Source organism: Eschrichtius robustus, chromosome 12, assembly GCF_028021215.1.
Source record: "Eschrichtius robustus isolate mEscRob2 chromosome 12, mEscRob2.pri, whole genome shotgun sequence".
NCBI classification, from domain to species: domain Eukaryota; kingdom Metazoa; phylum Chordata; class Mammalia; order Artiodactyla; family Eschrichtiidae; genus Eschrichtius; species Eschrichtius robustus.
Window position 1 is genome coordinate 68,849,818 of NC_090835.1, and position 27,882 is coordinate 68,877,699.

At 42.0% G+C, this 27,882-nt stretch overlaps 1 protein-coding gene across 3 annotated transcripts in view; it reads left to right on the top strand.

Annotated features, from left to right (window-relative positions):
* The first annotated feature begins 4,798 nt into the window (after positions 1 to 4,798).
* BLTP3A (bridge-like lipid transfer protein family member 3A) overlaps positions 4,799 to 27,882 on the top strand; it is a 59,161-nt gene continuing 36,077 nt past the window's right edge. For all 3 annotated transcript variants that reach the window (XM_068557915.1, XM_068557917.1, XM_068557916.1), the window contains exon 1: positions 4,799 to 4,994. In XM_068557915.1, coding sequence (XP_068414016.1) covers positions 4,951 to 4,994 — 44 coding nt within the window. In that variant the 5' untranslated portion in view covers positions 4,799 to 4,950. The remainder of the gene's footprint in view (positions 4,995 to 27,882) is intronic.

Genomic DNA, 27,882 nt, shown 5'->3' on the forward strand with positions numbered 1-27,882 from the left:
CCGCGCACCATAGCAAAGAGTAGCCCCCGCTCACCGTAACTAGAGAAAGCCTGCTCGCAGTAACGAAGACCCAACGCAGCCAAAAATAAATAAAATAAATTTATTAAAAAAAAAAAACTTACTACAAAGCTACACTAATCAAGACATTGTGTTACTGGCATAAGATTAGACATATAGATGAATGGAATAGAATTAAGAGTTCAGAAATAAACCCTTACTTTTATTGGCAATGCTTTTCTATTATTATTATTATTATTATTATTATTATTATTATTATTATTTTACTTTCAGTTTTGAGATATAATTGACATACAGCACTGTATAAGTTTTAGGTGTACAGTATAATGATTTGACTTACATACATTATGAAATGATGACCACAATAAGTTTAGTGAAGATCCATCCTTTCATAAACATACAAATTTGAAGAAATAGAAAAAAATTTTTTTTCCTTGGGATGAGAACTCTTAGGATTTACTTTGTTAACAACTTTAATATAAAACATGCAGCAATGTTAACTGTATTTATCATGTTGTACATTATATCCCTAGTACTTATTTATCTTATAACAAATTTGTACCTTTGACTGCCTTCATCCAATTCCCCATTTCCCCTGCAACGCCCTACCTCTGGCAACCACAAGTCTGATCTCTATTTCTATGAGTTTGGTTTTTTTTGAAGCATAATTGACCTACAACCTATGTCAGTTCCTGGTACATGGCAACTGATTTTCACCAAGATAATTCAGTAGGGAAAGAATATTCTTTTCAATGAATGATGCTGAGACAACTAGATATCCAAATGCAAAATAATGAAATTGTTTCCCTTCATCACACCATATACAAAAATTAGCTCAAAATGGATCATTTTGAGTAAATGTAAGAGCTAAAACTATACAACTTTTAGATGAAAACATACATGTAAATCTTCATGACTTTGGATTATGCAATGATTTCTTAGATACAACACGAAAAACACAGCAATAAAAGAAAAAAGATAAATGATATCAAAATTAAAAATTTTTGTGCTTCAAAGTTTACAGTCAGGAAAATGAAAAGATAATGGGAGAAAATTTTTGCAAATAATATATCTGATAAGGGACTTGCATCTAGAATACAAAAAGAACTATTGCAACTTGATAATAAAGACAGCCCAATTTAAAAATGGACAAGGGGGGGGCTTCCCTGGTGGTGCAGTGGTTAGGAATCTGCCTGCCAATGCAGGGGACACTGGTTTAAGCCCTGGTCTGGGAAGATCCCACATGCTGTGGAGCAACTGAGCCCGTGTGCCACAACTACTGAGCCTGTGCTCTAGAGCCCACGAGCCACAACTACTGAAGCCCGCACACCTAGAGCCCATGCTCCGCAACAAGAGAAGCCACCCAATGAGAAGCCTGCGCACTGCAATGAAGAGTAGCCCCCACTCTCCACAACTAGAGAAAGCCCGTGCATGGCACCAAAGACACAACACAGCCAAAAATAAATTTTAAAAAAAAAGGACAAAGGATCTGAATAGACATTTCTCCAAAGATTTACAAATGGCCTATAAGCACATGAAAAGATGTTCCACATTATTAGCCATCAAGGAAATATACACAAATTCTTAACCAAATATTGACAAGTAGAATTCATCAATATATAGAAGTAATTATACACCATGTTTAAATGAGGTTTACTCCAGGGATGCAAGCTGGTTCAGTATTTGAAAAGTCAAACAATGTAATCCATCATGTTAACAGGCTAAAAAAAAAAATTACATAACATTAACTGCAGAAAAAGCCTTTGAAAAAAAGTAAACATTTATTCTTTTAAAATAATTAATTAATTAATTTATTTATTTATTGGCTGCGCGTGGGCTTTCTCTAGTTGCGGCGAGCGGGGGCTACTCTTTGTTGCAGTGTGCAGGCTTCTCATTGTGGTGGCTTCTCTTTGTTGTGAGCACAGGCTCTAGGCACACGGGCTGCAGTAGTTGTGGCACGCGGGCTCAGTAGTTGTGGCTCGCGGGCTCTCGAGTGCAGGATGAGTAGTTGTGGCACACGGGCTTAGTTGCTCCGCGGCATGTGGGATCTTCTCAGACCAGGGCTCGAACCCGTGTCCCCTCCATTGGCAGGCAGATTATTAATCACTGTGCCACCAGGGAAGTCCCTATTCTTTTTTAAAAACACATCCTTTATTTATTTATTTTTTAAGTATTTATTTATGTATTTGGCTGTGCCGGGTCTTAGTTGCTGCATGCAGGATCTTTAGTTGCAGCATGCAACCTCTTAGTTGTGGCATGTGGGATCTAGTTCCCTGACCAGGGATCAAACCCAGGCCCCCTGCATTGGAAGCATGGAGCATTAGCCACTGGACCATCGGGGAAGTCCCTAAACATTTATTCTTGATAAAAACTCTCAGAAAAAATAGGAATAGAGGAGAACTTCGTTAAGTTGAAAAGAGCACCTACAAAAAAATCTACAGTTAACGTTATACTTAATGGTGAAAGACTGAATGAATGCTTACCCCCTAAGGTTGGGAACAAAGAAAGGATGTCTGCTCTCACCAGTGCTATTAAACAAAGTGCCAGGAGTGGTAGCCCACTCTATAAGGCAAGAAAAGGAAATAAAAGGGATTCATATCAGGAAGAAATATTCTGTACACTGAATGTATCAATGTCAATATCTTGGTTGTGATATTGTACTAAAGTTTTGCAAGATGTTACCATTGGGGGGAACTGGGTAAAGGGTACAGGGATCTCTGTATTATTTCTTACTTTAACTGAATGTTAATCTACAGTCATTTCAAAATGAAATGTTTAACCTTAAAAAAAATACAGATCGGCCCCAAATCCCTTTTGTTTTTATATGCTTTGCATTCTTAGTATTGCAGGGAAAGGTACACACAATACTATTGGTGAGAGTATGAACTCTCCTATTCCATGGTCCTTAGAGGGGCCATATTTTTTTAGAGCATGAGTTTTTGCTTTCAATAAAAATATCTCATTCATCAGGCATGATGAATCATCCAACAAGGATGCTGAGTCTCTGAGCTTGAGGCAAGTTTTGTTTTACATAGCTAATGTCAGATATCCAGTCAGCTGCTGGGGTGCTCTCGGAAAAGGATCAAGAAATGCAAGAAATTGCTCTGAGACCCCAGCAGGTGACAGCCAAATTGGGAAGGAGCGATTATGGTCAATAATCCTGGCAAGAAATCTCTTCTTCCGTGGGGTCTATTGGTCCCTGGTATGTATTCTGGTGAGAAGTGGGCACAGGAACAAATAATGATAGATTATGCAGTCCTGATGGAGGAAAATGGATAGTAGAGAACCCAGGCTGAGGATGATTTGTTCCCTTTTGAAAACGTAATTTGGGGGCTTCCCTGGTGGCGCAGTGGCTAAGAATCCACCTGCCAATGCCAGGGACACAGTTTGGAACCCGCGTCCGGGAAGATCCCACGTGCTGCGGAGCAACTAAGTCCGTGCACCACAACTACTGAGCCTGCACTCTAGAGCCCGCGTGCCACAACTACTGAAGCCTGCACACCACAACTACTGAAGCCCATGCACCTAGAGCCCGTGCTCTGCAACAAGAGAAGTCACCACAATGAGAACACCGCGCACCATAGCAAAGAGTAGCCCCCGCTCACCGTAACTAGAGAAAGCCCGCGCGCAGCAACGAAGACCCAATGCAGCCAAAGATAAATAAATTAAATGAAATAAATTAAAACAAAACAAAAATGTAATTTGGGAAAGGGGTAACAGTTGTTTAGTGGAAGGGAATTGAATGGCTGAGGGACAGGGGAGGGGAGAGGCTTATCTTGATTTTTGTATTATGTTCATGTATTATCTAATTACAAGAATGAATAAACTTAAAATTAACTGGTGGCCAGATTTCCTAAAAGCCTGTCTCAGAGAGTATTTTGCTCAGGTTTTTGCTTGAAGGTTTAAGTCCAGAAAACTGCCACCTTCCCACCTTTGCCCGAATCTACACGTGTCCCCGGCATATGGGTTACACTTTTAAGTGTATGGACTGAGTGGAAGTAGCACTGGACTGAGAGTAAGAACACTTGGGTTCTAGTCTTTTGTCTCACTAGGTAGCTGTGACCTTCAGTAAGCTCTTTCAACTATTTCCCCTGGGCTTCAGTTGCCTTATTTGTAAAACAAAGTTTATCTCTAAAGCCCTTGGTCATTTAAAGTTACTGCCTCATTTTCTGCTGCCCCCAGCATTTGAGAGTGGGTGCTTCTGCAGTACATTTCATATGTGTTGAGTAAACATTTATCCTTTGGTTAACCAGGTAAAGGCTAAGAGGGGCACATAGAGGATGGCGAGGCGCCCCCCTCTCACTCTTCAGCACAAAGCAGCAGAGCGCAGTGGTTCTATGGGCCTGTGAGTTCCTTGAGACTTTTCACTCCCCAGCCCGATTCCTGCAGTACAGTTAGCTGGTGTTCAACAAATGAGTTAACGTGTGAGGGAAATGAATGAGAAGCGGACCAGGAGGTGTGCAATTATCTATCTAATTCCTGCAAAAAATTACAGACACGCCGCCTTTCCCTGATGCTTCAAGGAGACTGCCGGGGTGTGAACCTCCTGCAGTTCAGAGGCGAAGCCCTTCAGATCTCCGTCGGCTTCAGACAGCAGGCGGGGCTGAGGGGAGAGAGAGAGAGCTCAGAGCTCGCCCGCCCCGCCCCTCGCCGCGCGCGCCCCCGCCGCCGCCGCCGCGCGCCCCGCCCACAGCGCGCGACCCGGGCCGCCGCAAGCCAGGCTGGACGCGCGCGATCTCCTTGTCGCCGCGCGGGTGGGTGGGATCGTGGCGGAGCTCCGGGCGCCGGGGCAGGGGCGGGAGGGCGCCATGGCGGCAGCTGTGGCGGCGGCGTCCGGTCCCCGCGCCGCGGCGAGGTGAGGGGCCGCCTCTTATCCGCGGCTGAGGAGAACACAGCTGCCCGCCTGCCTTCCACGCGGGCCACGGCTCCGGCATGGCCGGGCTCATTAAGAAGCAGATCCTGAAGCACCTTTCCCGGTGAGAGAGCCAGCCCCGGCCCCAGCGGTCCCGGGCCCTTCCTCGCCCCCTTCGACCCTCCTCCCTGACGCCGTGCTCCTGGCCGGCCTCCCTCTCCTCAGCCCGGGCCGGGACTCGGCGGCGATCCCCGCCTCAACTCGAGCCGGACGGCCGCCTCCCCGCTCCGGTGGCCCCGAACGTTGTCACCACTCTGCTCTTCCCTGGCCCTGGGCCCTCCGGGACCCGACGCCCCTGCCCTTGCGCGGGTGCCCAGGCTCTCCTCCCCAGCCTAACAGCCCCCCGGCCCTCCCGACCCCAAGGGTCTCCTGACCGGCTGCGCGCACCCTCAGTTCCCACACCGCCGGGCAGGTCACCCCGTCCTCCCTTGCATGCCCCCCGGGCCCTCTGCCCGTCACTCCGTGGACCCCGCGGTTTCCATCCTTTCCTGCCCGCCCCGCTGTGTTTCCTCTCGGCTGAGGACCCGCTGCCCCTCCCTCGGGGCTGTCTGCCCGCCTCTTGACCCGCCCACCACCGCCACCCCGGCCTTCCTCTTCCTAGTTCTGCTCCGGGCTAGATCCTTCTTCCCCGGCCCCTTCTAAATAACGCTGTCACCCAGTCCTGCATAACCCATATTCCGTTCAGATTCCCAACCCCGACACTGGTTTCTCCTTCCCAGAAGCACCCAGCTCCTCCTCTTCATCGTCTGTCTGACCCTGTTGCATCACCCTTGAAAAAGCTAATCCTTGCACCCAGGGCCGTTCCTCTGATCTCCTTTCTCCTTCCTTTGCTTCTCTTCTCCTTACATAGACTAAATGGAGAAGGGCCATGAGAGTTGGGCATAAAGTTTCAACAACCTTCCCTTTAAGATGTGGAGGTTTTTTGACAGCCTGTGAAAAGAACTAACGACATCCACTTCTACTTTGCAATCATTTATTAAGCAATGTGATGTCCCTCAAGTCATTTGGACCCGAGCCAGGTGACAGGCAAAACAATTCATGTGTAATTGGGTGACTGCTGATCCCTGACTACGATTGCAGGTTGTCAGAACTGGTGTCCACAAAAATTGGAAGCTAGCCTTTCAGTTCGTTTTCACTCCTTATTCCAGGCGGGGCTTGGTGATGCCTTAATACCTTTAGACAGCCGTTGTCTGTCACGTGGAAAGTGATCCAATCCTTGGCTCCACAGTGGTCAGTGGTTTTCAGGAGGTTCGAGTAGGGGGAGAAGCCAGTCACCATGGGACCCCAGACCTTGCACTCATGTGTCTTTCCTGGTCTTCTCATTGCCTTGGTGAGGGTGTGTGAGACACTATTGCTGTCACTGCATCTCCTTTTCTGGCAGACACTGGCCAATTTACTGTTACTTTGATTTTAGACTTTAATTAGTCATTAGATTCAGATACATCTTTTGGTTAATCACCACACCATGTCTTAAAGGTAAAAGCAGATTGGAGGCTGGAGCTGGAAAGTGCCTTTGGACCCTTTACTTGGTTAATCCCTTAATATATTCTTTTTCAGGTAACATTCATTTGGGTGTTCCATAAATTTGGTTGTTCTGTGTAAAGACTTATGTGTAGGACTAATGATTGTGAAATGAGACAGAAAATTTAACTAAAGGAAAACCATTAATTTGTGTGAACACAGAATCAGAGAATTTTAAAGTTTAGAGATGACCTTACCTAACAAAGCACTGTGTTTAAAAGCCCAGGCTCTTTCTGGTTTCTTTTTCTTCTTTTTTTTTTTTAAGTCTTTATTGAATTTGTTACAATATTGCTTCTATTTTATGTTTTGGTTCTTTGGCCCCAGGCATGGGGGATCCTAGCTCCCCCACCAGGGATCGAACCTGCACCCCCTGCACTGGAAGGTGAAGTCTTAACCACAGGACCGCCAGGGAAGTCCTTTTGGTTTACTTTCTTTAACTGTAAAATGAGGATAATAATAGTATCTAACTCAAAGGGTTATTGTGAGGGTTATATGAGTTAATACACAAGGGCTTGGTGCAGTGCCTAGCACATAGTAAGTGCTCAATAAAACATGAGATATGGCTATTTTGGGGGCCACAACTTGTGTGACAATTTGATATAAGCCATAGACTTCTCCAGAAAATTCCACATACACAAACAAGTAATTTTTAATATAAGTTCCCCGGGGGGGGGGGAGGGAGGGTTAAGAACCCCTTAAAGCACATGCCTTCACCCCATAAGGCATCTTGAGTGAATGCCCTGAATAATCCTTGACTAGTTCAACCTCTCATTTTATGGCTGAGGAAGGTAAAGCCTAGGAGGATAAATGACTTGCCTAAGTTGCAGTGGAAGGTAAGGTAGAGAAATAGAGGGAGTTCCCTGGCGGTCCAGTGGTCAGGACTCAGCGCTTTCACTGTCAAGGGCCCGGGTTCAATCCCTAGTCCGGGAACTAGGATCCCACAAGCCCCATGGCCCGGCCAAAAAAAAAGGCAGAGAAATAGAACCCAGCTTTCTAATTCTGGTATACTTTCCCCATAGGACACTCATATTCTGTGCACCCTCTATGAAGACAGAGTTTTTAAAGAAAAATTTTAATGGTATATGCTGACACATTCAGTGAATCCTTAGTGAACAAAGTACCTCTTTTAGATGAATTAGGGATAGGTATGACAGACATTGGGAGAAGTTTCTTGTTTCCTCAGGGTTGTGTGGTTGACTGAGGAGGTAGGGGGAGAAGGTTATTCAGGGCTGCAATTTCAGGGCTCCGGGAAAAGTGCTAGGACATGGGTCTGATTGGGGGAAAGGTCAAACTCCTGAGGCCTTTCTGTTGGTTTAACTCGGAAAAGCTGCCTTAATCACATGTGACATTTGTGTCTTTGTATGGTCTCTACTACACATACAGAGGCCGGCCTGCCTGGAGGGGAACTATAGCTTCTGTGTCTTGCCAAACCTGATGGGGAAGGAGAGAGAAGAGAAGGGATACTGGGTTACTATATTAAGTAAATATTTATAGGTGTTTAATAATTACTTGCTGATGATGACAGTGCCGCTTGACCTGGAAGAGTGTCCTATAGCAGGAAGGATACCCCAGTGACTCACATATTATTTTTAATTTTGGTCATGAAGTTTCAGGTACTAAAGTTTCTTGTTGGAATGCATCCTACTTGTTAGTAGAGTATTTTGGTAAACAAGATTTGAAGGAGGTGATGTTCAAGATACTTTTGTTAAGTGTCTTGTCTAGGCCAAGCACTGATCTGGGCACTGGGGATTCAGGAGGAAAGAAGTATAAATCTCTTCTAAGGGCTTTAACCTATGGTTTGGATGACTGCTGTTTAATACAAATAGCTTCAATGTACAGTATTCATTTAAATAAACCCAGGAGGAGACCTTTACTTAGAAACAAAAGTAATCATTTAAAAAATATCCAAAATTGATTTTTCACCGAATTAGATTATTCTTGTTTTAGAACACCTTAGCTAAGACCTTTTGTTATACAAGTAAGAAGAAATATGATAGATTGTAAAGTGAGTCAAGGGACTATGGCTCAGGAAAAGAGCGTTTTTTCTGGAGCCAGACAAGCTAGATTCACCTTCCAGCTCTGCCACTTAATGAACAGGGCAGCCTTTCTGAGCCTTAGTTTTCTTATCTGTAAAGGATGAGAATAAGGAAGAATACTACATGCTTTGCAGAATTTTTTGAGAATTGGGGATAAAGTATTTATTATAGTGCCTGGCGTGGAAGTAGCGTTTAATAAAGAGTAGCTATTATCACATGGCCAGAGAATACACTTCCATGGTATGGGTGACAGCAACTAATCCAACTGGCTCTTTTAGAAACCCATCAGAAGTCTGAATTATTTACTCAGAATGGCTGTGGGAAATGTGACCCCGAGTGACAAAGACGTGGCTGATAGACATGATAGACATTTTAAAAAACATAAGCATTAGGTGAAATTCAGAGGCATAGAAGATTTCAGAGTCCTTTCAGAGAATAAGAGAGCCTGACTGTGAGCTCAGCCCTCTGTTTCTGATCAGTGCCTCCACTCGTTTATACTCGTCATCCTGGAGAGATCACTGGGCCAGCCTCCGGTGGACTGCTGGGAGCTGCAGGCTCAGAGAGGCTTGCCCTGCTTGCCCAGGGTCTGTTTAGGTGAAGGTTTGTAGGCCTAGTCTCAGCTTCCAGATCACGCCCCTTTATACTAGACTTCACTTATTGTCATCTTCATTTCCCAAATAATTATTTTGTGCATTTTCTGGCAGTAGTGCAATCATATATGTATTTGTTTCCTTCCTCATCTTGTTGCGTTGCTTCAGAATAAGCGCTTTTGTTTACTCAGCAAATATTTAATAGTAATAGCCAACTGTGCGAATAAGCATTTTACAAGTCTTATGATGATTTAATCCTCAGACTAACCCTGTGAAGGAGACATTAGCCCCATTTTATCGATGAAGAAATGAGGCACAGAGAAGTTAAGTAACTTGCCCCAAATCATAACTAGTAAGTGATGGAACTGAGATTCTAACGCAGTCACTCCCATTCCAGAGCCGGGCTCCTTTTTTTTTTTTTAAATGCCTTATTAATCATCTGTTCTATTTTATTTATTTATTTATTTATTTTTTTTTTTAAAGCTTTTTTTTAAAAATTTTTATTTATTTATATTTATTTTTGGCTGTGTTGGGTCTTCGTTTCTGTGCGAGGGCTTTCTCTAGTTGTGGCAAGCGGGGGCCACTCTTCATCGCAGTGCGCGGGCCTCTCACTGTCGTGGCCTCTCTTGTTGCGGAGCACAAGCTCCAGACGCGCAGGCTCAGTAATTGTGGCTCACGGGCCTAGTTGCTCTGCGGCATGTGGGATCTTCCCAGACCAGGGCTCGAACCCGTGTCCCCTGCATTGGCAGGCAGATTCTCAACCGCTGCGCCACCAGGGAAGCCCTATTTTATTTATTTTTAAAATTTTTATTTATTATTTATTTTTGGTTGCTTTGGGTCTTCGTTGCTGTGCGCGGGCATTCTCCAGTTGCAGCGAGCGGGGGCTACTCTTTGTTGTAGTGCACGGGCTTCTCATTGCAGTGGCTTCTCTTGTTGCAGAGCATGGGCTCTAGGCATGCGGGCTTCAGAAGTTGCAACACACGGGCTCAGTAGTTGCGGAGTGCGGGCTCTAGAGTGCAGGCTCAGTAGTTGTGGCGCACGGGATTAGTTGCTCTGCGGCATGTGGGATCTTCCTGGACCAGGGATCGAACCCATGTCCCCTGCATTGGCAGGTGGATTCTTAACCACTGCACCACCAGGGAAGTCCCCAGAGCCGGGCTCCTTAATCACTCTGCTGCTCTAATGCTTCTCATCTACTGAACATACTCTTGCCGCCAGCACCTACATGAAGGAAGAGAATATTATCAGCACCAAGAAGCCCCCTTGTGTCTCCTCCCATCATTACCTCTACCAAAGGGTAGCCACTGTCCTGATTTCTAACAGCAAAGATTAGTTTTGTCTTTTTTTGTAATTTATATAAATGGAATCACAGAATGTAGCTTTCATGTCTGGCTTCTTTAGTTCAACATTATTTTTGTGAGGTTAATCTCTGTTGTATCAATTTGTAGATTTTTCATTTTCATTGCTGTCTAGTATTCTATTATGTGAATATACCTAAATGCATTTATATATTTTACTGTTGATGGACATTTGGATAGTTTCCCAGTTTAGGGCTATGCTGAATAGTGTTGTTAGGAACATTCTAGTACATGTCCTTTGGTGAACAAATGTATACATATTGGTTGGGGATATACCTAAGAGTGGAATTTCTGGGTTGTGGGATATGTATATGTTAAATTTTAATAGATATTGCCAAACAGTTTTCCAAAGTGGCTGTACCAATTTGCACTTCCACCAGAAATGTATGAGAGTTCTGGTTGCTCTATATCCTTGCCAACACTTGATATTTTTTATCTTTTTCATTTTAGTCATTCTGATGGGTATGTTTTGAAAATTTCTTTACTTCATCTGTGGTAAACCAGATGGCCACTTTATTTTTGCCTCTGTTTAATTTTCAAATTCTGATTTATTTGTAAATATGAGTCACAAGCAAATGTCAGAACCTTGAAAACAGAAGATCTTTTTGGAGAAATGTTCAAATTGGGAGGTTCAATGAAAATAATTAGGGTAATTTGTAACCATTAACCTATAACATTTCTTGCTTGGAATGGATGTGATGCTTTGCTCCCTGTCAAAATAACAGTCATGTACCTTGAGAGAAAAGAGGGGCCGTTCTTTAGGCGTTTGAGTTTTTGTTAAATATTTGGTCTTCAGACTACCCTGGATATTAAATAATTTCATTCTGTTCTATAAGCTTAGTACCCCATTGGCATAGTCTTTTATCTTTACTAAAGAAACTAAAATTTGAATTTCATAGTTTTTGTATTAGAGTCTTTACAACTTTCCAAGGATGATTCTCTTTTATCATAAAGTGGTTATCTTGTGTCTTAAAAAGTAGCATTTATAAGCAATAAAAATTTCAAATCAGTACTGTCATATGTATCTGACGTACAAAGCTTAATGTATGATTCACAAATAATGAAATTAGCTGCTTTGAAAAATTGAGAGGCATGTCATTGTAGTAGAAAGAACCAGGACTTTGGATTCTAAAAGGTGGCTGTACATTCTGACTCTGCTACTTGTAAACTGGTGTTCAGCAAGTCTTTTTGCTTCTTGAAGCTTCAGTTTTCTCATCTGTAAAATGGGGGATAATAATGCACTCTGTTGTTTTGAGGATTAGAAATAATGTATAAAAGTGCCTGATACTGAAAAGTATTCAATGAACAGTGACTACTACTTATCTTACTAAAGTTGCTCAAGAGAGATCACTAACAGTGCCTAACTTACCCAAATGTCTAATTCTTTAGATATTTAAGAATTATGTTTCTTAGTATTTTAACACGGAGAGGTAGAGATGAATGCTCCGTATCACTGCTTAAGGAGAGAAGGAAACAAGGGCTGGTCCCGTTTATCATTTTTTTCTTATCAAGGCACACTACAAGATAAACTTTGACCTCAGCATAGGTGAAATACTTGAAATGTAATACTGGGTTGGGTCCTTAGAAGATTTAATTATCCAAAGTTTAAGAAGATAGCGCAATCATATACTGTATTCTCACAGTGAAAAAAAAATTAGAGGTCATTTAGTTACCCTCACCTAATATAAAGCCTGGTTGAATAATAATCTGTTAAGTATGGCATTAATTGCTGAAAAAAAAAAAAGGTTCTTTTTATCACAGCTTAATTCTCTACAACCACTGGAGTGTGACCTCCATATGGCAGGGATTATGTCCTTTGGCTACTTTGAAAACCAGAGAGTCTGAAGATGTTTTGAGTGGGTGAAGTGGGTGCTGGAGAAGGTATGTGGAGTGGGAGTGCATAGTTATACTCAGGGAACCATAGACCGGAGCAGGAGTGGGGGTGGGAGAGCAGAAGGGCAAGGAATCCAATTCACCCAGTATCATTAAGGGACCTTTTATCTTTGCGTGATGAAGTAAGTGCTACTGGTGCTGATTATAGATGCTAAAGAACATTTCCCAATATTTATAAGCAGTGGAATCAATCAATATCTGTAGTAAATGGAAAAACTAAGGTGTAAAAATAATTCACATTAGCAAGTTAGGTAAAGGGTATGTAGTTTGTACCTTCTTGCCACAAAAATAAGGACTAGATGTATTATAAATTATTTGTTGATTGACGTTGTTTTATTCGCCCACAGCAATGATCATTTTACATGTATACTCAGTCTTTATAGTGCCTTGGAGATATATCTATATCTATATCTATATTTATATCTATATCTATCTATCTTGGATGTCAGCCCATCATTTAAAGAATGAGAACACTGATCGTGAGAGGTCAGTGTATTTAAGTCTCTGACTTATGGAAGTGTTATGTTCTCAAAATTTATTTCTAAGTTTGAAATTTGGAGTGTGTGGTCCAGTAGTAGAAATAGTGTTATAAATGTTGAATAGGTTCCCAGTTAGCCCACAAAAGCAATAGTGTGTTAATTATATATAATATAAGCTCACTAGATGGAGATCTGGGTCTTGATTGTTAGGGAACCATTTGAAGGAGGCGGGGAGTTGAAGAAGAAGAAGAAAACGTTTTTCTTTCCCATTCCTTGGAGTAAGATCTTTTAGATCATTGAGATCATTGTATCTCAGCAAGGACTTTTTATTTTGGTTGTGATTGAGGAGTGTGACCAGCATTTAATGAGTGGGCTGGAGATGCTGACGTCATGCAGTATGCAGAATCATTTCACACAAAAGGATTGTCCTTTGTCTTTTTAAAAATTAATTATTTATTTACTTTTGGCCGCACCAAGTGGCTTACGGGATCTCAGTTCCCCGACCAAGGATTGAACCTGGGCCACGGCAGTGAAAGCCCGGAATCCTAACCATTAGGCTACTAGGGAACTCCCTGTCCTTTGTCCTTTTTGACGTCTGAATGTTTGTTAGATGTTTACAGAGGTGAATTACCTGTTTAGATTATATAAGCCTACTTACATGTAAACACAAAGTACTGCACAGATTTTTTTTTTTCTTTTTGGCCACTCTGCACAGCTTGTGGGATCTTAGTTCCCTGACCAGGAATCGAACCCGTGCCCCCTGCAGTGGAAGCATGGAGTCCTAACCATTGGACCACCAGGGAATTCTCTGCATAGCTTTAAACTAGAGTGAATGTTCCAGGACTGCAGCTACCATGGGGGAAGATTGTTTTGAATGTTATTTTAGAAAATGTTGTCACTCTTGGCAATACCACTCATAGAGTTGAGTCTGTTAGGGCTGAGAACCACTGAGTTAGTCTGGAATCTGAAATAGCTCAAGTTTGCTCTTGATATACTTGCTCTTCTCTCCTTTATGTCTCTTTCCCACCTCCTAAGGCCCCCCTTCTCATGCACCCATTGCCACGGTTCTACCCTCAGTCCTCTGCTACCATATCCCCCTACCCTCAGGCCTATATGCTCTGCTCCCTTTACTATCTCACCAAAATTCCCAGTTCATTAGGATATATTATTTCACCCATCTCAAGGGGAGGAGTAGAGAACATACTTGGGAGCAGGAACGCTATTCTAACTAGACCAACTCTAATTCATAATATGTCCTACAGGGTCAGCTCCCCTAAGCTACTCTTACTTTCATAGCTCCTCAATCCACAGATACTCTGGAAGCTCCAAGTTTGTTTTTTATTTTCCAAAAGTGGTTTTTGTTGCAGTGGCAGTGAGGATGGGGCAGGGGTCTGGGCAGCAGGGGTCTGGGCACTGGTATGTGTGAGTCATTTGAAAGTTGGGGAGTTCTGAAATGTAGACAATCCAGATAGGGATGGGCTAAGTTCATTCAAGCTGACTTCCTCCCGCCATCTGGTGTAGTGCTTTCCCAGGCAGAGCTGAAAATACCTGTTTTTCTGAAAAAAAACAAGCTGAAAATGCGTTTCCCTTTTCTAAGAGAAATCTGTTTTTCTTTCTTCTCTCTCTGTGTCTCTTTTTTTGAAATCTGTGTTTTTTAACCTGAGTGAAAGAAGGGGCTGCAGTGTTCAGGAACTCATTTCATTTGAGGAAATGACTTGACAGAGGTCGATATGAAGTTAGAGGCCTGGCAGTGTATTGGGGGATAGCCTTTTGCTGAACTCAGCAGAGCCTCGCTCTCTCCCTTCCTTTCAGGTGGAGTTGGCTGTGGCTCCTCAGTCCTTGGAGCCCACAAGAGAGGTTCCTAAGCCTCTCTGAGGAAGGTTTGCTGCAAGAAAGTTGGATATTCAGCTGCAGGTAGTGTCTCAGCCATTCTCAGATGCGGAGTCTGGCCTTCTGCTCAGCTAGCCCCTGGCTCTTGGCTGTCTTTGAGGACTCTGATTCTGAGACCATTTATTCATTAATTCTTTCCAGAAACTTTTATTGACCACCTGCATTGTATGCCAAGCATCAGGAACTCACAGAGAAATGAGACAAAATTCCTGCTCAGGGACTTAACTGCCTATAGAGACAAGTAGGCCTGTAAACAATAAGCCCAGTAGAGCATTCAGAAGTATCCGCGGAGCCAGTGGGGCACAGACAGTTGGGGTAGAAAGGTGATGCCAGGCAGAGTTTGCTGCATGGGCGGTGGTACTGGGTTGAGAAGCAGCAGGTACATTTAGGAGACTGCATGTAGTTCTGCATCACTGAAATGAGGGGTTAGGGGTGAAACACAGCTAGAAATTATGTTGGAAGGATAGAGCCTAGGTCGTAGAGGCCTGAATACTATGCCAAAGCATCTGGATTAGGCTCAGCTTGTTCTTTGTTGCCATCGACCAGCATCCGAGGCACCTGGAGCTTCTCCATATTCCTCTGCCTCTGTTGACTTTGTTTAAAGTCAGAGAGATGGTTTAGTGTGGGCAAGGCTGCAAGTTCTTGAGCCAGATTGCCTGATCTTGAATCCCAGTTTGGTAGCTCTGTGACCTTGGGCAAGTTATTTTAACCTTTCTATGCTTAGGTTTCCTCATCTATAAATTGGAGACAATGGTTGTCTTTTATATCATGGGGTCATTGAGAGAAATAAATTAATTAAAAATGTATAAGAAAGTGCTTAGGACAGTGCCTGGAATAGAGTAAGCAATTAAATGTTAGCTGTTACTTTAAAAATAATTTTTGTTCTCAGAGAAATATCTTCTTTCTTTTTCATTTTTCTAATGTTATTTTTTTTATCATAAAAGCTTTTAGATAGAGCTTTTAGAATATACTTAACCTCTCTCTTTCTCTCCTTTTTAAAAACCTTGCACTTTCTAATTATCGCAGTGGGGAAGGGTGTGCCTTCTAACTTCAGCTTCACAGCTTATATTTATTTCTGTGTTTACAGATGGCACTCTTAAACCTGGTTTAACATGTCTGGATAATCAGACATATTATAGTTGATTTGCAATGTGTGAAAGAATGTGATAGATTTTTGGATATACCCCTTAGTTCATTCCACTTATTTGGCAATTATCATTTATTTGCTTCTTATTATCAGTTAACATTAATTGAACATCCTTATCCTGGACTTTGTGTTAGACAGAGATCTAAATGACACAGTTCTAGCTTTCAGGGAGCTCATAGTCCTCCTTAGAGACATTTGTTTTTATTTTAAACTCTTCATTGTATCTTCTACAGCTACTTTTTACGGTTTGAACCTACTAACTCTTAGTTGACTGTGCTGCTATCTTAGGTATTTGTTCATTAAATGATCACTAGGGGAGACTACTCAAAGGTTTGACAGGGCTTTTCTTTCTCCATCAGATGTGGAATAACTCATTTTGAGCAGTCTGTGCCTCTTAAAATAAGCATATGTGTTGGTCAAAATTAGGGCCCATTCTGCTAAAAACTTAAGGACAGCCTCAGTGTATGGTGTGGTTTTCCTTTTTCCTCAGTTTCCTCCTAGGGCAATTTTTAAAACTCAGATAATCTGCCTGCTACACTTCTCTAATTAGATATTTAAGGCTATACCACAAAGATCTCTTCTCATTCAATAGCAAATAACCAACAGTGCCCGTTAAAGGAATAGGCCTTTCTTTTCTGAGCATTAGCAAGTACACTTTCACTTGGTTAAACCAAGAGCTTGTGTATAAGTTTTTAAATTAGAAATACAATATTCGGATTTCATTAATTCTTACTCTTGATGTAAGCTTGAGAATTGTCATGACATGGAAGTAAAAGAAATTAAGGGGAATATGTTAGGATGACAAATGTTTCTAACAAAGTGAGAAATGCCAAGACTTGGGTCATGAGGTGTAATATCTTCAAGACCAGCGTAGGGGAAAGAATTTGGGACCCAGTCGCTATGGGAACTGAATGGTTGTAGAATTAAGAGAGGGCAGAGTGCAGCTGTCTCTGAGTTACAGTTGATGAGGAGCCCCCCTATCCCAGTCCTAATTCTAGAATGATCAATAAAAGGGTATGTAGAAAAGACAATGGATAAGAAATTGCAGCCATGTTCCAGGTGATGGTCAAATATGTTAACAGTCAATTAGATGAGGAGTCGATAGGTAACATGCCTTATTTACCTGCCTGGACCCTTGCTAGTGGACCAAATTACAAATATTAAATTCTAGAAGAAGACTAGCTCAAACCAGACAGGGTATTAGTGTTTCAGCTAAACAGACTAGAAAGGCTCCAGGCTTAGAGGAGGGAATTAGAATGTTCATCAGGACTATTGTTAAGAATTAAAGAAAGAGAACCTCTCTAGAATCTCCAGAATATTGGATGGCTTAATATTGGGATGGGGAGTAGGGTAAATAGGAGTGCTTCAAATTACCAAGCTACCATGGGTATGGGGAAATTTTTACAATCGGTTATAATTGTTGAGATTGTGAATCAGTATCATGTCTATGATGGGAAATTTGGCAATATCTGTCAAAATGTAAAATGTGCAGTTCCAATTCTATGAATTCATCCTACGAAGGAATCAAACAAGTGAGAAAAACCTACATGGCTATTTAATGAAATGAATGTAAAAGAGAAATCAGTAGGGACTTTATTAAATAGATTATAGTGCATCTATGGGACTTCCGTGGTAGTCGAGTGGTTAAAAATCCGCCTTCTGATGGGGGGAAGGGATAGTCAGGGAGTTTGGGATTGACATGTACACACTGCTATATTTAAAATGGATAACCAACAAGGACCTACTGTATAGCAGAGGGAACTCTGCTCAATGTTATGTGGCAGCCTGGATGGGATGGGGAGTTTGTAGGAGAATGGATACATGCATATGTATGGCTGAGTCCCTTTGCTGTGCACCTGAAACTATCACAACATTGTTAATCAGCTGTACTCCAATATAAAATAAAAAGTTAAAAAAAAAAAGAATCTGCCTTCCAATGCAGGAGACACGGGTTCGATCCCTGGTCGGGGAACTAAGATCCCACATGCCATGGGGAAGCTAAGCCCCAGCGCTGCAACTACTGAGCACACAGGCCACAGCTACAGAGCCCACGTGCTCTAGAGCTCGACTGCCACAATTAGAGAGGAGCCCGTGTGCTGCAGCAGAGAATCCCACATGCCGCAGTGAAGATGCTGCATGCCGCCCTCAGACTCGACGCAGCCAAAAAATAATAAATAAATAAATAAATAAATATTTTAAAAATTACAGTGCATCTATACAGAGGTATCGTTTATAGATAACTCTCCAATTATTAAAAAGCATTAAAAATTTGACTATAAAATACCCAAGGTATTCACTGAAGAAAAAAGAAAGTTTTAGTAGAATATATATGGAATAATTGTCTATCTACATATATAATTACTGCCTACATATATAATTACTTCTGTATAGTGGAAACTGTCATTTTCTCTTTATACCTTTTTATATTGCTTTACAATTTTATGATAAGCACTTCACCAGCAGACCAAGAAGATGACTTATCTATTACCCTTTACTGCCCTGCTCTGAGAGGGTGCATTTGTGCACATCTAGTCATATGCATTTTTGGTAACTCACATCAGGGTTGCCTCTTGGGGAGAACGTAATGAGAGCTAGAAGAAAAGGGTTCTACTTCTAATAATATAGGAGTATCTTATATTGATCTAACCCTCCCTCATGTAACAATTATGAACTCTGGGTAGTATGTAAGAAGCAACAACTCAAAGACTTTGGAAAGTGACCAAATGAAGCAGAAACTGATAGGGAACTTGAAAGAAGGGAACTGTACTGGGTAAGATTCTCACTTATATAGCTTTTTGCCTGAGGACACTCCCCAGTTTGCATGGTGGGTGATGGCTAGCACTCAAGCAAAAGTCTGCAGTCTTACTAGCTTGGGGAGTCAGAGAGTGGAGTTCAGGGCTATAAGAGGGGCTGGAAAATGAGGGAATAAATCTCAGAAAGAAGGGAGCAGACTTCCCTGGTGGCACAGTGGTTAAGAATCCGCCTGCCAGTGCAGGAGACACGGGTTCGATCCCTGGTCCGGGAAGATACCACATGCTGCAGAGCAACTAAGCCTGTGTGCCACAACTACTGAGCCTGCACTCCAGAGCCCGCGAGCCACAACTACTGAGCCCATGTGCCACAACTACTGAAGCCCGCACGCCCTAGAGCCTGTGAGCCGCAACTACTGAGCCCACGTGCTGCGACTACTGAAGCCGCATGCCTAGAGCCCATGCTCTGCAACAGGAGAAGCCACCGCGATGATAAGCCTGTGCACTGCAATGAAGAGTAGCCCCCACTCGCTGCAACTAGAGAAAGCCCGCGTGCAGCAATGAAGACCCAATGCAGCCAAAAAGAAAAAAGAATAAAGAGATTTGCAATTATAAAAAAAAAAAAAAAGGAAGGGAGCAACAGAAGGGGAAGCCCTAAAATCTGCTTTAATCCTTGACATGCATGGGGGAAGACTCCATGGAGACTGGAAAGGCAATGGTTGAAAGCTGAAAGAATTGAGCTGAGATTCAGCTTCTGTCCACCACGGGGAAGACAGAGTTTCGAGTATGAATCTAGCTGAGTTAATTGCTCAACAGAACAAAATTCTTCAAAGGGAGATTGACAGAATCCAGAATCTCAATAATGTCCAGTGTACAATAATAAATGACTACATGTGTAATAAAGGAAAATATGACTCATTGTCCAGAGAATGGCAGTCAATAGAAATGACCCCAAGATGACTCAGATGTTGGAATTATCAGACAAGGACTTTAAAGCAAACTTGGTAGTAGTAAATAAACTTGGTAGTAATAAATATCAGACAAGGACTTTAAAGCAAACTTGGTAACAAATGGAGAATGTGAGCAGAGAAATGGAAAGTATAAAAAGAACCAAATATAAAATCTAGAACTTAAAAGTACAGTATCTGAAATGAAATATTTATTGGACTTGCTCAACAGCAGATTGGAGATGGCTAAAGAAAGGGTCAGTGAACTTGAAAATAGAGCAGTAGGAATTATCTACTCTGAAGAAGAGAAAAAATAGAAAAACAAAAACAGAGCCTCAGTGACTATGGAACAATATTAAAATATGTGTAATTGGAGTACTAGAAGGAGAGAAGAGAGAATAAGATACACGGCAGATTATATTTTCCAAAGATGGCTACAACGATATCTGTCACCTTACATGTTTTTCTCTTGGCCCTAGTGGCTTTCTTGTAACCAACTGAATGGGGGTGGAAGTGACATCCAAGCTACATGAAGCAACTACACATAGGTGTGCAGTCAACAGTCCCAGCTGAGCCCAGCCTTTGAGACATTCCAGGTCAGGGCCCAACCATGTGAATGAAGAGGGCTCCAGGTGATCCCAGCTCCCAGCCATTCATCTCTTCCCAGGTGAGGCCCCAGATATCATGAATCAGGAAAAAACAATCCTAGTTATCCCTTGAATGGATTTCTAATGCACAGAATGTGTGAGCTTAATAAAATGCTTACTGTTTTGTGGCGCTAGGAGTAATTTGTTATGCTGCAGTAGATAACTAAAACAAGACAAAAAATTTCTGAATAATGGCTCACAACTGAATAATAAAAAAACAAGTAACCAATTTAAAAATGGGCAGAGTATCTGAATAGACATGGCCACAAATACATGAAAAGATATTCAACATCATAAGACCATCAAGGAAATGCAAATCAAAACCACAATGGCTGGACAGGAATAAAGACGCAGATGTAGAGAATGGACTTGAGGACACAGGGAGGGGGAAGGGTAAGCTGGGACAAAGTGAGAGAGTGGCATGGACATATATACACTACCAAATAGATAGCTAGTGGGGAACAGCCATATAGCACAGGGAGATCAGCTCGGTGCTTTGTGACCACCTAGAGGGGTGGGAGGGAGACCCAAGAGGGAGGAGATATGGGGATATATGTATATGTATAGCTGATTCACTTTGTTATAAAGCAGAAACGAACACACCATTACTAGGATGGCTATAATGAAAAAGACAGATAATAACGAGATGGTGAGGATATGGAGAAATTAGAACGCTCAAATACTGCTGGTAGGATTGCAAAATGGTACAACCACTTTGGAAAATAGACAGTTCCCCAAAAAGTAAAACAGTCACCGTTTGACCCAGCAATTCTACTCCTAAGTGTATGTCTAACAGAAATAAAATTGTTAAGTCCACAAAAAAACTGGTATTTGCTTTTATTTGGCTGCACTAGGTCTTAGTTGTGGCATGCGGGATCTTTAGTTGCAGCATGTGAACTTTTAGTTGAGGCATGTGGGATCTAGTTCCCTGACCAGGAATCAAACCCAGGCCCCCTGCATTGGGAATGCGCAGTCTTAACCACTGGACCACCAGGGAAGTCCTGTACTTGCATTTTCATAGTAGCATTATTCATAATATTCTCTAAGTGGAAATAACCCAAATGTCTCTCAACTGATGAATGGATAAACAAAATGTGACATACTCATGCAATGGAATATTCTTGGCTATAAAAAAGAATGAAGTGCCGATTCATGTTACAACATAGATGAACTTTGAAAACAGTATGTTAAGTGAAAGAAGCTAGTCACAAGAGACCATATATTGTATGGTTCCATTTATATTAAATGTCCAGAATAGGCAAATCTATAGAGACGAAAAATAGAATGACAGTTGTCTAGCTTTGGGAGGGATGGGGAGATTGGGGGTGATAGCTGCAGGGTATGGCTTTTTTTTCCTTGAGGGAGGTAGTGAAAATTGATGAAGCTTATGGTTGTACAACTATGTGAATATACTAAAAAAATTGTACATTTTAAATGGATGTATATATGGTATGTTAATGATATTTCAAAAGAGCTGTAACAGAGAGAGTGGGAGAAATAATGTCTAAAAATGTTCAAGCTTGGTGAAAAACAGATTTATTGAATCCAAGAAGCTCAGTGAACCCTAAGCAGGATAGATCCAAAGAAAACCACCCCAGGCACATCACAGTTACATTGCTGAAAACTAAAGATAAAGAGAAAAACTTGAAAGCAACCAGAGAAAAATGCCTCATCACAGAAAGGAGAACATCGATATGAATTAATGGCTGACTTCTCATCAGTAACAAAAGAGGCAAGAAGACAATGGGATGATATCTTTAAAATGCTTAAAGGAAGAAACTCAGCCTGGAATTCCATATCCAGCTAAAATGTCCTTTAAAAATGGAAGGTGAAAAAAAGACTATGTTTATTTATTTACTTATTTATTTATGCATGCATGCATGCTGCATTGGGTCTTAGTTGCCGTACATGGGATCCTCTGTTGTGGCACACGGGCTTCTCTCTAGTTGAAGTGTGCAGGCTCCAGAGTGCATGGGCTCTGTAGTTTGCAGCACACGGGCTCTCTCGTTGAGGTGCATGAGCTCAGTAGTTGTGGCACGGGGGCTTAGTTGCCCTGTGGCATGTGGGATCTTAGTTCCCTGACTAGGGATCGAACCCGTGTCCCCTGCACTGGAAGGCGGATTCTTTAGCCCTGGACCACCAGGAAAGTCCCTGGACTAAGTGATTATTTAAGATCCCTTCTAGCTCTGAAATTCTGTGACTCTGCAAATCTAAGAATTCTCACTTCCCATCATTGTGGTACATGTCTGAGAGCCTTTCTCTGTTGTCTCTTTGGCAGATTGCAGTTCTCTGGCAGAAATGAAACCTGATCAAAATCTGTTTTTCCATCTTGATTTCATCTTAGCTTCTATGCTCTGTAACAGTAACAGATGGCCAGAAAATGTTTTCCCACATTCTTGAAGTGGAATAAATAGCAGGCTTCCATTAGCCTTTTCAGCCACCCTTGGACTCAGTGATGTCATCCTCTATTAGGAGCACAAATGCTGAATGAAATTTTTACCAGGGGTTGTTGGATGGTTTCCGATTAGATCTCAGATCAGTGGTTTCTTTGGTTGAGTAGACCTCCACAAACCTCTCCCGCGACTGGCCCCATGGGTCACCTTTTCACCTATTCTTTGTTATTATAAAATGCGGACAAAATCAGTTGAGGAATTCTTACTGCATTTTTGAGAAGCTGGTAAGGTAATAGCCATTTTTGTTGACTCCTAAAAGTAAATTGATAAATTAAAAAGCAAATCTATGTTATATCATTATTACTGTTATGGGAGAACAGCCCGTGGTGGTCCAGCATAACCTGCCTGTACTGTCAGCAGTCCTTAGAGCATAAGTAAAGAACTCTTGGTGGTTTCGTGTGTTCAGTTTTTGATGATTACTTACTAACTTACTTGCATATTTGATCATAGAGCTGATGGCACAGTAACCTGTGTGGTCTCTTGTTAGTGTCTTGGTAGAGACTGGGCATTACTGCTGGTATGGTGGTGACTTAGCCCTGGGCATACTTAAGAAAGATTTTATTAATCTGATTTGTTTGGCAAAGTGCAGAGACATTTTTAATGGAGTTACACTATAACTTTACCCCCCCAAACAGATTTATTCTTCTTATACAGGTTAAGTAGTCCATGGTAGGTTGTAAAAGGGAAAAGCTGTCCTCTAACCATTTCTGAGATAGCTTATAAATTCATTCTGTGCCAGATGTGTTTTAGAGGAACATATTACTGAGTGAAAATGTTACTAGAAGTAAGACAGTCCAGTGAGCAGAGCTGGGTTCATGCTTTTCCTCTGCCTCTTCCTGCCCTGTCACCTTGGGCAAATGACTTCACATCTGAGCCTCATGTTCTTCCTCTTTATTTTCTTTAACATCTTTATTGGAGTATAATTGCTTTACAATGTTATGTTAGTTTCTGCTGTATAACAAAGTGAATCAGCCATATGTATACATATATCCCCATATCACCTCCCTCTCCCACCCCTTTAGGTGGTCACAAAGCACCGAGCTGATCTCCCTGTGCTATGCAGCTACTTCCCACTAGCTATCTATTTTACATTTGGTAGTGTATATATGTCAATGCTACCCTCTCACTTGTCCCACTTTACCCTTCTCCCTCCCCGTGTCCTCAAGTCCATCCTCTATGTCTGCATCTTTATTCCTGTCCTGCCCCTAGGTTCATTAGAACCATTGCTCTTCCTCTTTAAAATGGGGATAACGATGCATAGCTCATATGGGGTATCGCGAAGACTAATTGAGATAATGTGTTTAAGTTCCTTTTCAGTGCCTGGTACAAAGTAAAATGTTGTCATACTTTTTTATTTTTTTAAGGCTTGAAAAAATGAAAAATGACATTTATTTTATGTGGAGCTGTAAATAGAGTTAGATTTTGCATAGAATACAGTATGGAAGTTAGATGTATGGTACCTATTTAATACAGTCACTCTGAGAATGTCAGTGCTAATAAGCAGTGTAACTTATTCATTTTATTTGAAGTATGTTCCTCTTTTTTCAGAGAGAAACATACTTGAAAAAGTTCCTATCACTTTTTTTTCTTGAAAATAGCTTTTTATCAGAAGGAAAAGTAGCTTGTCTTAGTGATTCTCAGCTGAGGTAGGGAGGTGGGGTCTTATCAGAATCTGTGCAGAGGAGAGGGGAGACACACAGTCCTCAAAACTAATTTTATGTCTTCAAAAATTATTATCTTTAAGACTAGTTCTTCTGACGGATGCCCCGCCCCCATTTCTGAGCTGAGGCGGCTTCCCTGAATACTTAAGAGTAAAGGAAGGGTTGCTGGGAGGAAATAACTGTAATATCTTATTTTAGATACAAAAGGAGCTTGGAAAACAAAGCCTGCTGGTACCTAGTGATTACAAATAACGTTGAGTTCTGTCTTCTGCTTTCCTTTCCTTCCTTCAGGACTGTGTTTCCTCCAGTTTAGTCAGGGATGTGCACTGTATCTTCCTTTACTTTCAGTTGTTGTTGTTGTTGTTTTACATAGTGGAAGTGTTTAAAGTGTTCTTTTTTCCCTTTCACACCAGTCCTGTTTCCTAGTAGGTGGCCCTTCTTTACAGGAAAAGAGGAATTCTCTTTCCCTCTGTGGCAAGTTAGTTTTCAGAGAATAGGAGCCATTATAGAAAACTTGTTTTTTTGGTTCCGAGAATAAAATTGATTCATACTCAGTAAATGTTGATTAATTTTTTTTTTTATGAATTAAAATCAGTAAAAGTATGTGTAAGGGTCTGGGATTTTATTTTATCCTATTTAGAAGCTAACAGCCTGCTCCAGTTCGTGGCAGTTGCTGGCAGAGCACAAGGCTCCTGGGTCGGAGACAAAGGACTTTATTACTCATGGCCCAGCAAGCAGCATAAACACAGGTTTGCACTAGTTCCCCTTGCCCCCACAGGTCCCACGGGCGTGGTATGAACAGGCCCCGACGGATGTCTGTACGTGTGTTGTAGGAGTGGAACACTGAGCTTGGGGAATCCATTGCTTTTATAGTACATGGTACACAAGCCTGCTCTTTGCCCTGGAGGGGGACATTACTTCATCCCTCAAAACTCTTTGCAAACAGAATCCTGAGAAGTGGCTTGGGTAAGGAGCAGTCAGGGTCATGTGTTTTGTGTTTTTCTTACCCACCAAGATATGTAGGAGTGTGAGAGACCCGTGGAGGAGGAGCTCTCTCAACAGGAAGTTTATACAGTAGGTCACTGATAGAAATCTTAGGTAGATTTATTGTGAAATATTTGCCATAATGAAAGGTATAGAGAGTGATATAATGAATAGCCATACAGTCACCTCCCAACTTGCGAAATAAGCATTGTCCATACAGGTGACACTTGCTGTGGTCTCCTCCTCTTGTCCCACAGGTAAGCATTTCCCTGAATTTGTTGTTATCATGCCAGTGCATTTCTGTGTATCTGTTAATATCATACAGTACTGTGTGTTTATAAACTTCTAAAAATTTTTTACTATCATTTAAAAAATTGTTACAGAGCCCTTTTACATAGTATTGGGTTGGCCAAACAGTTCGTTCGGGTTTTCCAATAACACCTTACTGAAAAACCCGAATGAGCTTTTTGGCCAACCCAATACCATGTTAGTCACTGTAGGGGAAAATTGTAAAGATAAAACTCTTGCCCGTCATGATGTTATGGTCCAAGGAAAACCACGAACACTGAAAACATAGCTTAGTAAAAGGAAAAGTTATGTGGGAAAAAAAAAGTTGGTAAACAACATATAACTCAAAAGTCAGCTATTAGCATCTAATATATGTAAGGGCTAAGTATAGTTACGGATGGAAGGAGAAATGGAATTCATTATTGGGGTAGAAAATAGTGGCTATGTGAGGCAACAACAGTGAGAACTTATATGGGTGAGATTCATCTAGATAACTTGTCATACAGGAGAGGGGGTTATGCTGTGAGGCAATGGCCTTAAGTTGATCCAGCCAAAAAGATGAGAGAAGGGAGCTGGGAGTAGTCAGTCAACAGGGCAGTTAGCTACAAGGTATGTAGGCCCAGCATTCTGTCAGGGAACCATTTTATTAGGAGGGATGGCTAAGACTAAGCCCCTGATCAAAGGGCTCAACATCTAATTGTGCAGCAGTAGTTACACATGGGAAAATTAGAGAACACCCTAAGACCCTCTCTGATTATGACCTAAATGTGTGTTACAGATTCCAGGGATGTAGAAGGTACGAGTTTAATGTGAGTTCAAGCAGTTAGGGAAAGAAAGCCTCAGTGAGAAGTCTGGAGTTGGGCCTTGAATGGCAAATTGTGATAAGGGTGCTCCAGGAAAAGGAGTGGGTGGCAAGAGCACATGAGCAAAGACTGGAGACAGTGACTGTGGAACAGGGAGAGGATGGGCCTGTGTGAATTGTTTATGTCCAGGCCCCTTGACCTGTAGAATTTCCCATGGCCTGGATTTTGCTGATTGCACACTTATGGTGCAGTTCAGCAGTTTTCCTCTGTATTCCCTGCAAATTAGCATCTGGACCCAGTAGCGTGATGAGATTCAGGTTCAGTCCCTTTGGCAAGTCTGTAAGTGGTTGTGTGTTCTTTTGTCACATCAGTAAAGGTAGGTGTAAGGGTCTGGGGTTTCACTTTACCCTACTTAACAAGCCAATAATTAATCTGCTACTGTTTTATATTCTAACCTCATAGAGCTCCCTCTTCTGCTGTTTCAGGTAGTGTTTAAAAGTATAATGGCTTGCTTTCTGAGATGTCCTGGTCTGTTACCCCCCAACACCCCCACCCCACTTTTATTTGGACCATCTCTTTTCTTCATTTCTGTCATGCTTAGTTTGGATTCCTCTCCCAGCAGTACCCTGTCCTAAGAAGGAGCCTTGGTTAGTTCCAAGAGTTTATAGGGTTAGATTGCTTCAGCTCCTTTGGGACCCTTGCCCCAAATCCCTCCAGTTTCAGTTGCTATTCTCAAATTGACCCACATTGCTTTTTGCTGAGTACTTGGTTATCTTGGAGTTCTTCTGTTCTCTGATCTGTCTGATGCCCTATTGTTTTCCTCTTTGTTGATTTGCACAGCTGCTTATAGCACTCATGTCCTGTGGCTGTTAATGTTTTTTCCCTGCCTGCTTGTGTATGAGGGTTTATGAGGATGCTTTATCTTCTAGTTTTGTTTTAAATGTTATCCATGGGTTTTTTAGTTGCAATCTAGTTCTGATTTTATATGGAGATTCAGATATATCAAAAGGCTCTATTGCCACTGCTATAGCCATTTCTCCAGAATTCCCATCGTAGGTTCTTGAGTAGAAAGATGACACAGTCGTGACAGAATGAAATGTCTCACCTAACATCTTTTTTTAAAAAAATTAATTAGTTTTTGGCTGCGTTGGGCCTTCGTTGCTCTGCACGGGGTTTCTCTAGTTGAAGTGGGTGGGGGCTGCTCTTCGTTGCGGTGTGTGGGCTTCTCATTGCGGTGGCTTCTCTTGTTGCGGAGCACGGGCTCTAGGTGCACAGGCTTCAGTAGTCGTGGCTCGTGGGCTCTAGAGCGCAGGCTCAGTAGTTGTAGCGCACGGGCTTAGTTGCTCCGTGCCATCTGGGATCTTCGGGGACCAGGGCTCGAACCCGTGTCCCCTGCATTGGCAGGTGGATTCTTAACCACTGCGCCACCAGGGAAGTCCTCACCTAACATCTTACACGGCATAGAGACAGTGTGGCCATTAGTCCCCATTTGTTCTTTAACTTTC